At 36.8% G+C, this 18085-nt stretch overlaps 1 protein-coding gene across 2 annotated transcripts in view; it reads left to right on the top strand.

The window, feature by feature from the left end:
• LOC121312764 (progressive ankylosis protein homolog B-like) overlaps window positions 1-9246 on the top strand; it is a 47530-nt gene extending 38284 nt beyond the window's left edge. Inside the window, exons 9-12 of one of the 2 annotated variants that reach the window (XM_041244504.1) lie at window positions 3378-3507; window positions 4172-4295; window positions 7246-7345; window positions 8051-9246. In XM_041244504.1, coding sequence (XP_041100438.1) covers window positions 3378-3507; window positions 4172-4295; window positions 7246-7345; window positions 8051-8170 — 474 coding nt within the window. In that variant the 3' untranslated portion in view covers window positions 8171-9246. Of the gene's footprint in view, window positions 1-3377; window positions 3508-4171; window positions 4296-7245; window positions 7346-8047 lie in introns of both variants that reach the window. The other variant, XM_041244503.1, reaches the window with a different exon arrangement.
• The last annotated feature ends 8839 nt before the right edge of the window (window positions 9247-18085 follow it).

Here is an 18085-nt window from a genome sequence, read left to right as displayed (position 1 = left end):
TCTTATTGTATACCAGCTTCCTCAAGCCGGGCTTTAAAATGAGCTTGATTTAGCCACAGTGTTTAATTAACAAGCCCAAGCCCAGATGTGTCTTATTAAACTCCTAGTAAAACCAGGTGTTAATCAAACCGCTATGCAGTGAAAGTCTTTATTTCCATCCCTGGATAACACTGTATGTATTAAGTTGTTTGTTCAGCCCTTGTTTGTGACACCCTAGATGTGAAATGGTAGTGAATGGTATGAACTTGTACAATGCCCGTGCTGTAGTGTAAAACATTATGAACTTGTATAATGCTTGTGCTGTAGTTTAAAACATTATGAACTCGTATAGCAAAGCCTTGGTGTTTACTCTCCGAGACAAGCTTACAGTGGCATACTGTACCACAGTAAGAGCTTAACAAAGTGTAGAAACACAGAACGCAGAGAAGCCTGTGCAACAAATCACAACTACATGTGGGGGGGTGGGGGTGGGGGTGGGGGGGATGGGGGGGTAGTCAAAATTTTTCTAAAATTTTCAAACCATGACCATGGCTGTCATCTGCATTATTGGTTATAAATGAGGATTTTTCATTTATACTGGGACCATCAAATATCTGTGAAGCTGATTTTTTCTGTATTATTTCATGTGATTTATGTTCTGTGTTAATAATAATAATAATAATAATAATAATAATAATAATAATAATAATAATAATAATAATAATAAAAGCGTTTCCTGTATTAAAGATTTAACTGTAAAATTAGATTTACAAATATAAATTGGAATAAGTTACATGTTTTGTGTCCTTCTGAAAATGTTGATGTGAAAAAGCATAATGGGATGGAAGTTGGAATAAAAAAAGATGCCTTTACAACTGGATTACATCTTTTTTTTTATAGCTAATTCTGATTGCCTATCTGAAATTTAAAAAATGAGTTTTAATAGAAACATTTTAGTCCTTTTTTGTTTCTCGTTTTCCAGGTGATTAGAAGTGGAATTGTTCTGTAGATATTATGTAAATTTTACCCATAAAAATTACTACTATATAATTTCCATTTTCCATTTCAGAAGACAGTGAGAGCACCAAATTGGCTACTTTGTACCATCTACAAAATCTTTAATTTCTCACCTGTTTAATATTCTATTAAGTATGTGTATTGTCTATCATTCTCTATTCCTGACCACATTACCACTAGTGATGTGCAAAGTAAAATGAACTGACAGCAACAGTGATCATTTTTCAAGACACTTCATTTCAGAAATTCAGCTTTCAAAAGTAGTCTATGCATGAACAGCAATAGAGAATGATGGAGAACACACATTTCAAACATGTAAAAAAATATAAACATGAGATTGCAGAATTAATATCCCTTGATTTTAATTACACTGTAATGGCAATGCAATGGTCTGTGGTATTAGCCATTGGTTAATACCACAGTTTGGGCACCCCTGGAAAAATGTATGTTACAATAAATCTTTCAGTGAACAGAAGTTGACCTGAGGTCTACATGGTAGAAAGTTAAACATGACACCTTTCTGCAAATTTTAATACAGGATTACTATTTATTTGCATTTATTACAGATTCAAAATAATAAACAAAAGTGAAAATGGCATGTGTAAAAGTTTGGGCACCCTTTTGGACCATTCTTAATTACTTCTTAAAAAGATGATTACTAAGGCCCAGAAAGGTTGATTAACTCGTTAGGGCTTCAATTAGTCAGGTGAAGTCACCTTCAGAACAGTTTAGCTGACACTGGAGTAGTTGTTCACAGGTCCACAGTACAGCGTACCTTACGTAACAAGGATCTGCATGGGAGAGAAAAGCCTTTTCTACGACCTCATCACAAAGTCAGCGTCTAAAGAACGCAAAAGAAAATCTTGACAAGCCTGAAGCTTTTTGGAACAATGTGCTTTGGACTGATGAAAAGAAAATTGAACTGTTTGACCACAACCAAAGAAGGTACGTTTGGAGAAAAAAGGGTAAAGCATTTCAAGAAAAGAACACCTTGCCAACTGTTAAGCACGGGGGTGGCTCTATTATGCTTTGGGGTTGTGTGGCAGCCAGTGGAACCGGAAATATTGTGGGGGTGGAAGGAAGAATGGATTCAACTAAATATCAACAAATCCTAGAAACTAATGTCCTAAAGTCAGTCAGGACACTGAAGCTGAAAAGAGGTTGGATATTTCAGAAAGACAATGATCCAAAACATACCTCAAAATCAACCATGAAATATTTACAAGAAAGAAGGAGAAAGGTTTTGGAATGGCCGTCACAGTCCCCAGACTTGAATATTATTGAAAATCTGTGGGGAGATCTCAAACATGCAGTGCATGCAAGTAGACCTAAGAATCTTTCTGAGCTGGAAGAGTTCTGCAAGGAAGAGTGGAAAAAAATTCCAAAGGCAAGAATAGAAAGACTCTTAGCTGGCTACAGGAAACGTTTGGAAGCAGTTATATCTGCCAAAGGAGATGTTACCAAATACTGACACTAAGTGATAGGGTGCCCAAACTTTTGCACGCACCATGTTCACTTTTGTTTATTATTTTGAATCTGTAATAAATGCAAATAAATAGTAATCCTGTATTAAAATTTGCAGAAAGGTGTCATGTTTGACTTTGTACCATGTAGAGGTCAGGTCAACTTCTGTTCATGTAAAGATTCATTGTAACATACATTTTTTCCAGGAGTGCCCAAACTTTTGCATACAAATGTGTGTGTGTGTGTGTGTGTGTGTGTGTGTGTGTGTATATATATATATATATATATATATATATATATATATATATATATATATATATATATATTATATATATATATATATATAGACACAACCCAATGGTATCACACTGGTAAACATTATAATAAGTTTCTGAAGGACAATGCCTGGGTTTTTCATAAATCTCTGTAATAGTAGGACTGGCAGCTAGAATACTTTGCATATGTATGTTCAGGTGGCATCACTGATCCATGTTTGCTTTTTTTTTTCCCCAGTGATGTAGCTGTATGATGCAGTGTTGATCAAGATGCTTTATCATTGCAGCTGTGCTTTCCATTGAAATGAAATTAGAAGGGATTAGGTATTTATCTGTGTTGAAGCTGGCTATTCTCTAGATAAATCCTATGTGAATGCAGCTTGTCAGTTAATAGCGGTCACTAAACCGGGTCATTTGAGAACGAGGTCGCTTCCCTTTGATGAAGCAAACACAGCTTGTTTTGGCATTTATTTTAGGCCAACAGATATAAACAAAAAAAACAATGTCATATTGATATATAAACTGACTATTGCTATTGACTATTGGGGCCGTTTATTGAAAATGCAAAGAGAATTTCCTCACTGAAACAAAAAAAATGATGTTGAGAACATTCTAATGTACCTACTCATCTTGTCTCCACAGCTGTGCTTTTTGGTGTTCTGGACCCCGCGCGTTTCTGAGAAGATCCTGGTGGATATTATTGCGGTGGACCTCGCTTTCGCTGAGCTCTGTGTTGTTCCTCTTCGTATCTTCTCTTTTTTCCCAATACCAGGTACAGTGTATTCCATTCGATAGCATTCAGATACCAAGTAAAGGATGACAAGAATGGGCCTGCACGTCTTCCCAGTCTCACGAATGTATCGATGTAGCAAAGCTTGTTTTTAATGTGTGACGAAGGCAAAGAGTGCAATGACTTGTACTTGGCCAGACTGAGGTAGTAGTAAAACTAGACCTAAATGCTGGCACAGATTGGATCATAAAATGTTGTTTTACATACTTGGAAATTTAACAATGCCCTTAAGAGACTCATGGGGGTCAAGAAGAGCTACTTCCTTGTAGTGACCCCTGGGCAACGCCTCTGACGGCAAAAAGCTCTTCAAATCGAACTTACCATGCAATGCTTAAGCAAAGCAATGTCGGGCTTGGTTAGTACTTGGATGGGAGACCACCTGGGAATACTGAGTGCTGTAGGCTGCACGTTAAGCTCATATATATAATATATATATATATATATATATATATATATATATATATATATAAGAGACTCATGCTGCTTGTACGTTATGCACTCTTGATAATCTGAACAGCAGCACTATTTGGACTCCCCAGCCTTTTAGCATTGTCATCTTATACCAATGCTGCAATTTACGTGGTATACTGTACTGCATAACCCATAATATTTTATGTTTGTAATTGTTTTTCCCATCTCTGTGCAGTCACTATGCGAGCACACCTAACCGGCTGGTTGATGACACTGAAGAAGACCTTTGTACTGGCCCCCAGTTCAGTCCTGCGGATCATTGTTCTCATCACCAGTCTCATTGTGCTTCCTTACATGGGGTAGGTACTACAACCGGCACAGTGTCCACTACTGTAAGATACTGTCATGGAAAGGAATAACATTATTCGTCTGACAAAACAGATCTATGTGACCAATCACTTTGTATAACGAGCTGCGACTCGAGGACACACAAACCAGTTACATAATATCATACAGTATTTTATTTACAGTCAATCTGAAGTACACAAAGAACTGTAGCTGCCTGGTGACTTCAAGCTATGCTTTTAAGGGTGAAAATAGGTTTGTGGAGACTGGAGTAAAATACAAAAGCAATACTGGTATGTTAAAAGAAATAAAACTGTGTTAGGAACAAAGTTGCTTCATACCCCAGATGGAATTTAGCATTTGCTGGCCAGAAAGCCTTACTCCTGAACATTTTTTATAGTTTGGAAAATCAGTGACTTAAACAAGCAGCTGATGACAAAGACCTGCTCCACTGCCATCACTAACATGAAATTAGAAAATGAGGAGTACATTAGTAAGCCAGACTTCATAGGAGACCTATTGTAAAAGAGACTTTTACTAAATGGATTTTTCTCTGTGTGAGTTAACTCCTTCCAGGCTTCCAATAAAAGTCATATTTATTTTACTGTGGATTTGTGAAAGCAGTAGTGAACAATGGGGTGAAAGAAATGGTAGGTCATGAATTGATGAAGTGGGTAAATAATAACTGAGTGGCCCCTGGAAGCTGGAGGGTTTTAGGCAACTTGTGAAAGCATGGACCTAGACTCATTCGGGAATGGCTACATTTTTGTCTTTATTTCTGCAAATTATATTTATCCAACTGCTCACTCAAACAATAACCAAAGCACTACAAGTTGCACACAGAAAAATAATAGGATCATGTTGCATGAAACCTTAAATGGTGATTAACCATTTCAGAATCCACTGCAACACACACATTCACGTGCCATCTATTGGCTGTATCTACTGTATTCCCCTATGTCCAACTGATACTGAAATTATACAGCCTTTAGAATGCACAGCAGGCTTGTACAGGGGGAAAAACATTGTGGATTGACCAATCATCACCATTGTGTGGGTGAAGTAGGTCTGTGTATATTCCAGACATGTGGGTGTGGGGGCTCCTGAGTGGTGCATCCAGTGAAGGCGCTCCACATGGAGAGCAGGTTGCGCCCTATAGCCTGGAGATCAGAGGTTTGAGTCCAGGCTATGACCGTGACTAGGAGTTCGCAGGGGGCGGCACAAAATTAGCCGAGCGCCACCCAGGTAGGGAGGGCTTAGGTTGGCAGGGCAATACACGGTTCACCACGCACCAGCTACTCCTGTGGCTGATAGGGCACCTGTGGGTCTGCTGTGGAGCCATTCAGATCTGTGTTGTCCTCTGGCAATATAGGTCTGATGGCTTCGCTGTGGATCTGCAGTGCGAAAAAAGACGGCTTGGCTGGGACATGTTTCGGAGGACGCGTGTGTAAGCCGCCATTCCCCGAGTCACGATGGGGTTGCAACGATGAAACGGGATTAATAAAAATACAATTGCCGATTCCAAATTGTAGGTGTAGCAGTGTGACATGAGGGAGCATGAGTATGAGCACAGTTATGCTTCCAATGCATTTTGAATGCATGCGCTCCATTTATATAAATCTTTACCTCACAGCAAAATTGGGTTGCAATGCCTACTGTTGCCTACCGCATTGACAGTCACTCTATGAAAGTAGCTTACAGGGTGAAAGAGTGAATGGAGCTGGTGTAAGTTTCACCTTTGTGGACTACTCTTATTGAAAGCACTCTTTTTAAATAACAAACCACAGAAGAGTTTTGCAGAGCTAAGGTAAATTGTACAGGAAACATGGCGCAACATTGCTCGTTGTCCAAAACATTTGTCTGCTTGATAGAAAAGCCTTAGGATTTAAAATCCTGAATTTTAGATTTGTGTACCTGGCAGACTATCCTGTTATTAAGCGGAACATTTTAAATACGATAAAAAAAAAAAAAAAAAAAAAAAACTGGTCTGAAACCACAATCCATCATACTGTATATAGAAACTGTACCTGTCCTGTACTCTGATTATGGTACATAGGACACACATTCACAAAACTGGACTTACCTCATACTGCCCTCTGGCTCTAAACATTAAACAAATAAATCGTCAACCCTGTAAGTTTCTTCGTACAGACTTGTATGAACTCAGCTTCTGTAAGTGGTGTTTCTGGATCTTTATTAATTGTAGACAAAGTCTAGCCCTCTGGGTGTGATGGTTAGTATTGTTATTTACGATGTGTTAATATTGTGAGGCGTTGCTGTGTGCCGCGTTTGGGAATTTTCAGTTTATAAACTTTTTTTTTCAGTGTTTTCAGTCTTGATCATATATATCTTGAGCCTCAAACACAGAAGAATCTGTTCAAAATGCAGACTGAAAAAATAAAATCAATATTATAACCTTTCAAAAGCAGTAGGGAAAAAAATGGTTCTTCAACTTGTCCATGGGAAATGTAACAAAATATGTTTCAAGTTACTTCATCTTCTATAAATGGCATGAGAAGACACATTAGGTCTCCCAAGCAATAGTTGAGAGACACAGATTTCTATAGCATGCACTTATGGATCATGGAATTTTCCATAGAACATTCTCCTCTGGATACTGCCTTGGACCTCACTTAATTAGGTACTCGTGGACAACAATACCACGATGATTTCAACACTCACATTTTCTAAGGTTTTTCACTGAACAGCCTAAGTGTCTTAAATTTGTCATATCATTTAGCTGTGCGTAATATTGACTTATTAAATCGCTTTTTACAAGAGTCGATCATTTTATTATACATTTGTAACTCAGTTGCTTGGATTACATTAAACTAACACAACACTCTGGTAAACCACTGTTTACAGTGAGCCAGACGCTAATGCAGATTTTGCTAGAAGTTTCCACTTCCTTTCTGTTGGTACGCAGACCTTTCTGTTTCATAAGGAAGTCTGTTTCATTTGCAGGGTTCATGGAGCCACTCTGGGTGTCGGTTCCCTGCTAGCTGGTTTCTTGGGGGAATCCACCATGGTAGCAGTAGCAGCCTTCTATGTATATCGGAAACAGGTACAACAAACCACATGTTCTTACTTTAATGTGACTGTAGCTAACAAAAGAATACGTAGGTTTCAAGTAGCAAACGTGTTTTTATTTTACAATAAACACTAGGATGAGTTCTGAGTTAGCTTGCCTTCATTTCAGGAAGTATGTTACTTCCTTGGTCATTTCACCCCAATGGTGTCATCTGGGTAAAAGGATGTTACTGGCTGAAAGCATATCAGTCAATAAGGGAAGGAGCTGATTGGCTATTGCCAGGAAAGAAGCCATTGAAGGGTTGGGGACAGTGGCACCCGACAGACGAAATGACCCAATTGCAAGATAGTATAAAAGCATGGCTTGGAAACAGATATGTGTTTTACAGTGTAATAACAGATGTGATATTTTAAAATTCAAACGCAGATGTGTGGTTCTTTTACAACTGCAAATTTTAGACCAACATAATAAATGGATCCAGATGGTGAAGAAAATATATTTACCTATTTTGTTAACAATAACTTTAATTCACTGCTTAGCAAGCTATTTTTTCATGTGATTAGATATTAGAGCGTTAATTGTAGTAGTTTAATAGTACTACGTCTGTTCATTTTCTAGTAATACCACAGAAGTATTAATATAGAAAACTCTCTCGTTAACTAACTGGATTGGCATTTTCTACAAAAAAAGATCAGGCATTGACATTCATTTATTATCATTTCCTTTTATTGTAAGAAGAAGAAGGATGATAGTGATGATGAGACGGCAGTGGAGGGAGAAGACTCAGCTCCAATGAATGAAGTCGGACCCAGGGAGGAAACTGATGACATTGTGGAGCTGAGGGAGGAGGACGAATAAAGAGAGGAGGAGGGGGAGAGCAGACTGCAGGAACAGTCTGAATTTGCTTCTGCCACCGCCAGCTTTCTCTCCCCCAGTTGCGTACAGTGGAGTGCTTGCCGGGGGGGATAAAGCGAGGAGGCTTGCATGCGGTGGCTGTGTGTTCCATCAATTTCCCTTTCTGATTAGAGCTATAAACAGGCCACGGTACACCCCGTCCACTCAGAGTAGCTTCCAGTGGATATTGTCTTCACAAGACAGAAAAGATGATACCTGTACCAAAGCACTGTCGTACATCCACCTTTACCTTTCTCTTTTCTGCTGTTATTTTGCGTTGCCGTCCTATACTTTTAGGAAAACACAAAAGAACTGCAAGTGTAAAACTTTATATCATATCTTTATTCAGTTGCTTGAAAAAAAAAAAAAAAAAAAAACTTCTGATCTTGAAAATAGAAGAAAAAATAAAATGCATTGAGGTCTCTATATAGACCTGTGCGCTTTTATTTGCCATAGTGCTGCTAATTACCAGTTATGCTGTAGTTGGTAAAAAACTGACATAGCAGTTAGAATGAGGCTTATTTTTCATTTTATTTAAGTACCAAACTCATTTTCTGAAACCATTAGTATCTAAAGACTTGTGCTTAACTTAAATTACATTTAAAGGGAGTTTTTAAATAATATATTGGTTAAAAAATTGTAAGTGTTTAAATATTGTTAATGGTTTATTTTGAAAGGGTGAGATATAAATGCAATTGCCGTGGTCAGACAGCCAAGTGTTGGCTGCTTGACTTTTTATCATGTTTGTCAGCACAAGTTTCTTGAATCTGAGAATCTATTTTTTTAATAGATATGACATTAAGCTATCACTCGTTAAAACACACATTTACAGCTCAAAGTATCCAAAGCATCTAAATGTGCTATTATACACTCGTGGCATACAAGTGTATTTCATATACCTGTGTCTACCGCACACTGTGGGCATTAACGTCTAGACGTAACTTTGCTTTGGTGGTCTCAAGAGGGAAAGACTTTATGTCCCTGTGCTTAGAAATAAAGAGTATAAATGAAAATACCTTTTTTTCTGAAAAATGGTAAAATGGTGCATGAAGTGGCATTTTTTAAAGTTTAAAATCAAGTTATGTGCTTTTATCTAACCTGTAGACTACAGAGGATTTATTCAAAAATGTTCGTACAGGGAATAGTATAAAAAGAATGTAAATATTTTTCAGTTCTAATTGTTCAAGTAATAGCTGACTATGCAGATATATTTGATCAACCTGTACACACTGATAAGCCACAGTTGGATTAACCACCTATCCTTGGTTACCCTGAAAAACAAGGGGGCGAGGCATTTCAGGGCGATTCCCTGGTACTGTTAAATAATCAAACATCCAGCTGTCGCTCTTCTCTGTAGAATTGTACTTAAAGTTTGACAAGGCAATGCCTTTGAACATATGCGGAAATTATACACAGGAATAGAACCCAGCAAATAGTATGGCTCTGAAAACAGACAGCACACATCAGACACATGAGGCAGAGCATCTAGACCATGGAATCAATAGCTTTCCACACACACACTTGTACATATATATATATATATATATATATATATATATATATATATATATATATATATATATATATACACACACACACACACACACACATACATACACTATATATATATATATATATATATATATATATTATATATATATAATATATATATATATAATAATAATAATAATAATAATAATAATAATAATAATAACTAATAATATGAACTTACTCTTGTCATGTGACCGCAGAGATTGGATATACCTCCATGATACGAGTCGCTTGCACAGTTTGCATTCAACTTTGTTCTTGATCGTCTGGGCATTTAACAAAAAAATTCCAAACAGCAGAGGGGTTTCGAGACATTTTTTTCAGCTTACGCTATACAACGTTTTGCTGTCGAGATGGAGAATGAAGAAATTAAAGGTTTGCTTCTGGATAACACAAGCTGGAGGTGGAGGGAGGGGAGGGAGAGAGACGGACGGTGCTCATTTTTCGAAATTTAAATTTTTTGTGTTATCGTATATTTTGTATGTTTCAAACATATTCTACCATAGCACTTCTCTTACACTGTCTTGTACACTACATATTTAGTATTTATTTTACTGAAGTACTACAACTGTACCGGCCCAGTACTTTGGGCACTATACCCTGCTCCATACACTGCAGCGGCATCATAGAGTTTCTACGTGTAACGATTTGGTAGCAGATTCTAATACAATAACTTTTGTTTAAGTAATATACATTATACAAATCAAAAGATCACATTTTGCATGCGAGTGACATTTAATGTGTGATTTATAGTATTCGTATATTGTCAAAGAGTTTCTGTTAACAGGACAAAAAAAACTCCAAAAAAACAACAGTGCATCAATGACATCTGACAAGCCTTCGAAGGAGTAAAACAATCTTCAAATCCCTGGCTAACGAACGAACCTTCGAACACAGCAATAAAATATTTAACTGATGTGCCTTGTCCAAGCCAGAGGCAGAAAGGTTGGTATCCTAGCAAAGCAGTGTCCTTGGCTTGTTCCACAAAACCATGCCTCCCCATGGAAAAATGGTCCATATGAATGTCAGGATACAGTATGGGCTTATCTGCTTTGAAACAATATCTACATCAACGGGGCATGCTTCTAATCAGGCAGCAGAGGTGGTCTTGTGGATCTTGGCCCACTCTTCAGTCTTCAGGTTTTATTACAGGGTGCAGGACTATTTCCATGTACCGCAAAGTGGTAAATCCTCCCCTTGAAAGCACAATAAAGTCTGTGTGACTGTCTCCCCTCACCATAAGTGAGTCTACTCCAAATCATTCATTTTCAGCGATGTTGAATTAAACAAATCGTCCGCATCCCAACAGTTGTAACAATTTCATGATGATGCCATATTTACTGCTTGCTCCTTTCATTTGAGGTGTGTGGGTGTGTGTGTGTGTGTGTGTGTATATATATATATATATATATATATATATATATATATATATATATATATATATATATATATATATATATATATATATATATATACATATATACACACACACACACACACACACACACACACACACACACACACACACACACACACACACACACACACCACTGCAAAATGATCAGTTTCTCTGGTTTTACTATTTATAGGTATGTGTTTGGGTAAAATGAACATTTTTGTTTTATTCTATAAACTGCTGACAACATTTCTCCCAAATTCCAAATAAAAATATTGTCATTTATAGCATTTATTTGCAGAAAATGACAACTGGTCAAAATAACAAAAAAGATGCAGTGTTGTCAGACCTCGAATAATGCAAAGAAAATAAGTTCATATTCATTTTTAAACAACACAATACTAATGTTTTAACTTAGGAAGAGTTCAGAAATCAATATTTGGTGGAATAACCCTGATTTTCAAGCGCAGCTTTCTTGCGCCTTGGCATGCTCTCCACCAGTCTTTCACATTGATGTTGTGTGACTTTATGCCACTCCTGGGCAAAAATTCAAGCAGCTCGGCTTTGTTTGATGGCTTGTGACCATCCATCTTCCTCTTGATCACATTCCAGAGGTTTTCACTGGGGTTCAGGTCTGGAGATTGGGCTGGCCATGACAGGGTCTTGATCTGGTGGTCCTCCATCCACACCTTGATTGACCTGGCTGTGTGGCATGGAGCATTGTCCTGCTGGAAAAACCAATCCTCAGAGTTGGGGAACATTGTCAGAGCAGAAGGAAGCAAGTTTTCTTCCAAGACAACCTTGTACTTGGCTTGATTCATGCACCCTTCACAAAGACAAATCTGCCCGATTCCAGCCTTGCTGAAGCACCCCCAGATGAGTCCAATTTTCAGCTTTGCCCAACACCTGGTCGTCTAATGGTTAGACGGAGACCTGGAGAGGCCTACAAGCCACAGTGTCTCGCACCCACTGTGAAATGTGGTGGAGGATCGGTGATGATCTGGGGGTGCTTCAGCAAGGCTGGAATCGGGCAGCTTTGGCATGAATCAAGCCAAGTACAAGGTTGTCCTGGAAGAAAACTTGCTTCCTTCTGCTCTGACAATGTTCCCCAACTCTGAGGATTGGTTTTTCCAGCAGGACAATGCTCCATGCCACACAGCCAGGTCAATCAAGGTGTGGATGGAGGACCACCAGATCAAGACCCTGTCATGGCCAGCCCAATCTCCAGACCTGAACACCATTGAAAACCTCTGGAATGTGATCAAGAGGAAGATGGATGGTCACAAGCCATCAAACAAAGCCAAGCTGCTTGAATTTTTGCGCCAGGAGTGGCATAAAGTCACCCAACATCAATGTGAAAGACTGGTGGAGAGCATGCCAAGACGCATGAAAGCTGTGATTGAAAATCAGGGTTATTCCACCAAATATTGATTTCTGAACTCTTCCTAAGTTAAAACATTAGTATTGTGTTGTTTAAAAATGAATCTGAACTTATTTTCTTTGCATTATTCGAGGTCTGACAACACTGCATCTTTTTTGTTATTTTGACCAGTTGTCATTTTCTGCAAATAAATGCTCTAAATGACAATATTTTTATTTGGAATTTGGGAGAAATGTTGTCAGTAGTTTATAGAATAAAACAAAAATGTTCATTTTACCCAAACACATACCTATAAATAGTAAAACCAGAGAAACTGATAATTTTGCAGTGGTCTCTTAATTTTTTTCCAGAGCTGTATGTATATATATATTATATATATATATATATATATATATATATATATATATATATATATATATATATATATATATATACACACACACACACACACACACACACACACAGTCAAAAATTTACTTACCCCAATGGAAATTTATAATTTCTAGAAATTCCTCAAACAAAGAATTTTAGGAAAAACCTTTTGTACTAGAAATATGCTAATGCAGAACCTAATTCTAGAAAAGTCTAGATTGTAGGTGAAAATTCTTAGAGCATAAAATGGTTAGGTATAGGATAATTGCTGCCGTTACCAATAAGTCAATACAGGAAAAAGTAAAGGGCTTAGATAGAAAATTATTTATTGTCATAAAGCTGGTTAAGGATACAAGATTTCCAAGCATTTGAGTATTCCAATTTCAGCTATTGTTTCTATTATCAAGAAGTACAAGACTCCTAGTACTGTCATAACGCTCCCTCGGTCTGGAAGAAAGAAGGTTCTTTCACCAAGAACAAGTAGAAAAAAAATGTGAGGAAGGTTAATAACAATCTGAGGTTGACTGCTAAAGATATTAAAATTGAATTGGCTGGACGTGGGACTGGGGTTTCCATTTCAACCATAGGATGAGTATTGCACGGTGAAGGTCTCAGTGTTCCCAGGCCAAGGAAAAAGCCACTCTTATGAAAATGTCACAAGGACAATTGTTTAAGTTTACAAAACAGCATTTGAATGATGGATATGAGTTCTGGTCACGTTGATAGTTGTTATGTTTGGAGAAAGTCTGGTGAGGCGTACAAAGAAAAGAACACCATACCTACTGTCAAGCATGGAGGTGGTAATATCCTTCTATGGGGCTTTTTCCTCTAATGGCACAGGAAATTTAGTTCCAGTACATGGTAAAAATGGATTCCATAGCATAAGAAAAGATATTGTCCAATCATCTGAAACCCTCCGCTACAAAACGATCCAAAGCAATTCAAAGATCAAAATGTACTTCAGAATGGTTAAAGAATAAAATCAAGGTTCTGGAATGGCCTGGTCAAAGTCCCGATCTGAATCCGATTGAGAATCTTTGGTATGAGCTGAAGGCGGCTGTGCACAAGAGAACTCCTCAGAATTTGAATAAACTGGAACAATTTTGTGTTGAAGAATAGTCAAAAATCACTAAACAATTATGACAAAAGCTTGTTGACAAATAACCTAATCATTTAGCAGGTTATTATTGCTAAAGGTGCCTCAACTAGCTATTTCATTTTCCTTGTCAGGTTATGAATACTTTCGAATTAGCATTTTTGGAGTTTTGCAAAAAAAAATTTTGCTGAAATAAGTAATTCTATTAATAATATTTTCTTGTTTTTGAGAAATCTAGAAATGATACAATTTCCATTGGGGTTAGCATGTTTTGACTACAACTGTGTGTTATGATGTATATATACATAATATATATATATATATATATATATAATTATATATATATATACTATACACACATGTTGTGTGTGGTGTGTGTATATACATATATATATATATATATATATTATATATATATGTGTATACACATATATTCTTATATATATATAAGAATATATACAAATGAGAACCAAAATGATGTGTGCTAAAAATTAAAAAATAAATAAGAGCTTATGTAACCCCCCATTAAGAACTACAAAAACTACAACTGATTTTTTTCAGATACGTGGGATACAAATTATGGGCCCAAGTCACAAAACATTGCAACACTTTTTATGTGAAAATGTTTGAGAAACATGAGACCTATAAAGCCTCCACAAAAGGTGGAGAAATGTTTCACTGACACAGTTTGGGGGAGTAAATATATCTATACGTTAAAATAAAGAGAATATGTTACACAAGTCAACAATGTTTCTTTACACACAATTGTTCTTATGTCCCAGAATTCAAAAGAAATCAAGATAACAAACTGTTTTAAAAGCAAGGAAGGCCTGGTTGAGCAGTTTATTGATGCCACAGACGAGGCTTTGAACTTGTGATCAAGACTTGATGACTGAAACAGAAAATGCACACAGTGATTCTAAACAAGAACATATGCATTAAGATGACTGGTATTTCTTACCCATTCCAAATTGCTCTTTACGAGTGTGAAAATCCACCAAGGGACCCAAAGTGAGGATGTGGTGCAGGAGGAACCAAAAGCACTACCAGGGTAATACAGTGTACTAGAAAGCAAGAGAGTTTTGGCTGGCAGCATCTATAACAAGACATTATAGTAGGAGGGTGCAGCTTTCAAGGCGTATAGCTAATTAAATAGTTTTGTAAATCGTACCTGTTGTAGTTTGTGGGTCATATATGTACATATATATGTATATAAAAGTTTTGAAATGAGCACATGTACTTCAGAAAACACTAAAGTATGTTCACAAACCGTTATACAAACAATATATTCCTACTAAAGCTAGGGCTGGTTGTTTTATTTACATTAAGTATTTTCTTTTCATTTTAAATCATTTTACTGGTGTGACCACTTTCTTTCCAGAACAGACCAAGCCAGTGTTTCTGAAATTAGGACATCAGGGAGACCTCAATAACCCCCAATAGAACCTCTTTAGCAACCTTTCCTTGGGGGTGATATCAGTGCTGCTGTGCAGCTTTCATTCACCAAATTGCATTGCTGTTTTCATAGGCTTGCATTTCAATTCCTCCCACTGCTTCATGTTACCTTCTATTGGCCATCCATCACTGAGAGACACACCCAGCCAAGACAATACAATACAGTGTCAGTATTGTGTACCTCATTGCTGACACCTGCAGGTGGGTCAGGGCAATGGTCTTTGAGTTTAAAGGGAAAAGCACTGTTCTTAGAGGAGATCCATCATACAAATTCTCTGCTTGTTAACTGACACTGCTTTTATTGGAATCGTGAATGAAACACAATGGCTCACACTACACTAACGTTGCATAAACATTTCAGTTGGTATGTGAATCTGGGATATTAATGCCTACACCTTTCTGTCACGGGTTTATGGCACAAACCTTTTGATTTTTGGTATTATTGTTTATAGCCAGATAGAGATTGCAAACATTTACTTAATACGTGCCTTATTTGTGATGGGTTTCTGTTCAATTTAAGTGGAATCTATTTTATCCTTTTTGTCATGGCTAAAAAACAGTTTAAGTTTTAATCTAAAATAATATCTGAAGTACTTTGCTGTGAATCTAGAGAGGAAGGAGGTTAGCGCTTTGCAAATGATGTTCAACATACAGAATGCCATTAATCTGGTTTTGGAACAGATTCGACAGACAGCTTTAAAATCACATACCAAAACCGCATTTATGACAAACGCAAAGATTAAAAAAATACAAACTTACTTTGATTCAATATGGATAACGTACCATAGAAATAAAAAAAAGAGTTAACTACTCACATGAGCAGGACTGTGACAGGAAAAGGTGAATTGAAGGTGGAGGATATATATGAAGAAGCTACTGAGGAATCCTCACTGGCACCAATGCCCCCCTTCCGGTACTGGGCAGAGCAATCTTTAGCAAAAATATTTCCGATCTTTGATGCAGCTGGTGCCTTTTTCGCTTGTGGAGCGTGACAGTTCATATTCAGTCATTTACAAAAATGAATGTATTGTGCAGTAAACCATTGTAAATCTGAACTACAAACTAATCCATACCTGCTGTAAAATGTTTAAAACATGTAGTACAATATCAAAGGTAGTTTCAATGGCCATGATTTATGTTGTCTAATTAGGTTGTATTGCATTGACATTATGCTTTACTTTGTATACAATGTGACTACATGTATAGTGTCCTCTGTGTAGCAGACATTTAGGCTTTGCTTTATGATTTTACACTAATTAACTAAATCAATCAAATGCTTAAATCGACTGGTTTATATAAATGCATACCATTCTACGTGATTAAAAATAAAGTTCTGTAGAAAATGTTGCTCCAGTTTCTGCTTTAATGCCTTTTATTGCAAACAAAGTCCCGATTGTTTGCACACAATTCTGATGGTGGGTCTTTGTCAGTTTGTAAAACGGATGCTTTATTAATAATTACTCTATAGCCCACAGTAGAAATCCTTTATATTATAGTGTGCCTCTGGAAATTTGATTTAATGTTTCCACAGAACATGGAAATAAAACATGTGCTGTTTATTTATACCACTCATGTTGCATGATAATTTATTGGCTACAAATTGTATCTCAAAAAAGAATGAAAACCACGTTATAAACACAGGCTAGTTCACCACGATCATTTTGTTAATGTTTATTTTCTGTTCGCACTGAAAAGCATGTAAACTCTGATTTGTATAACTGGGATAGTTTAGCACTTGTTCCTTCCATGAAACTTCTCTGCAACTGCCGCTCATCAATGAGAACCCGGTGGTTGCTTAGTTACAGTGAGACGTATTTTCTAAGCAGTTACTGCTGTCCTTAAGGAACCTACTGATTTTTACAAAACTAGTATCCAACATGTAAAGTTGTGTAATTGAAGGTCTCTTAAGCACTCTCCAGTTACTTGTTTCTCAGTTTTATACATTACTGTTGAATTTGCATCCTTAAAAAAAAAAAAGTGTTAAAGACCTGAGTAAACGCTTTGAAAATATGGTTTGATAAAACAGCTTTCTAAAAAATAAATTACAATTCCGTGAATTTACGTATGCAGTATAAAATATGTGGTTTGAATAGGATAGCTAATTACAGCCTAACGTCAATTGTTAGGTAAATATTGAACCTAATAGCCTGGAATCAGCTATCCTATATATAGGTCAATCCTTAAGTTAGCCAGAGTACCAGCTTCTATGTACTTTATGGTTTGTATCCATTATCTAATACCTTAAGATTTCAGCACCGGATAGCTGCTGAATTATTTATCCACAAACAGTTTAGCAAGGAGACCACGATTTAATTTCATTTTCTAGTTTAATCTTCTCATTTTTAATGAGCTACCTGCCCATAAACATATTTTTACCGTGTATATCAGACAAATCCATACATTCATTCTTAGGAAACAATCACTCATTTCTCATTGATCAGCATTATTATTAATTATCTAACACATAGTTTACAGCTTGAATACATTAAGGGGGGAAAAGTTACTTTTATTAACTTCTAAAAAAAAAAAAAATCAAAAATTACCTTGTTTGTAGCGCAGAATGCTTAATTGCTGCCAGTCAGTTATCTTACAATAATATAGGGTGCTGTTTAATAATGTCCTCATGAG

This window comes from Polyodon spathula, chromosome 3, assembly GCF_017654505.1.
Source record: "Polyodon spathula isolate WHYD16114869_AA chromosome 3, ASM1765450v1, whole genome shotgun sequence".
Classification (NCBI taxonomy): domain Eukaryota; kingdom Metazoa; phylum Chordata; class Actinopteri; order Acipenseriformes; family Polyodontidae; genus Polyodon; species Polyodon spathula.
This window is presented reverse-complemented; position numbering and strand designations above follow the sequence as displayed.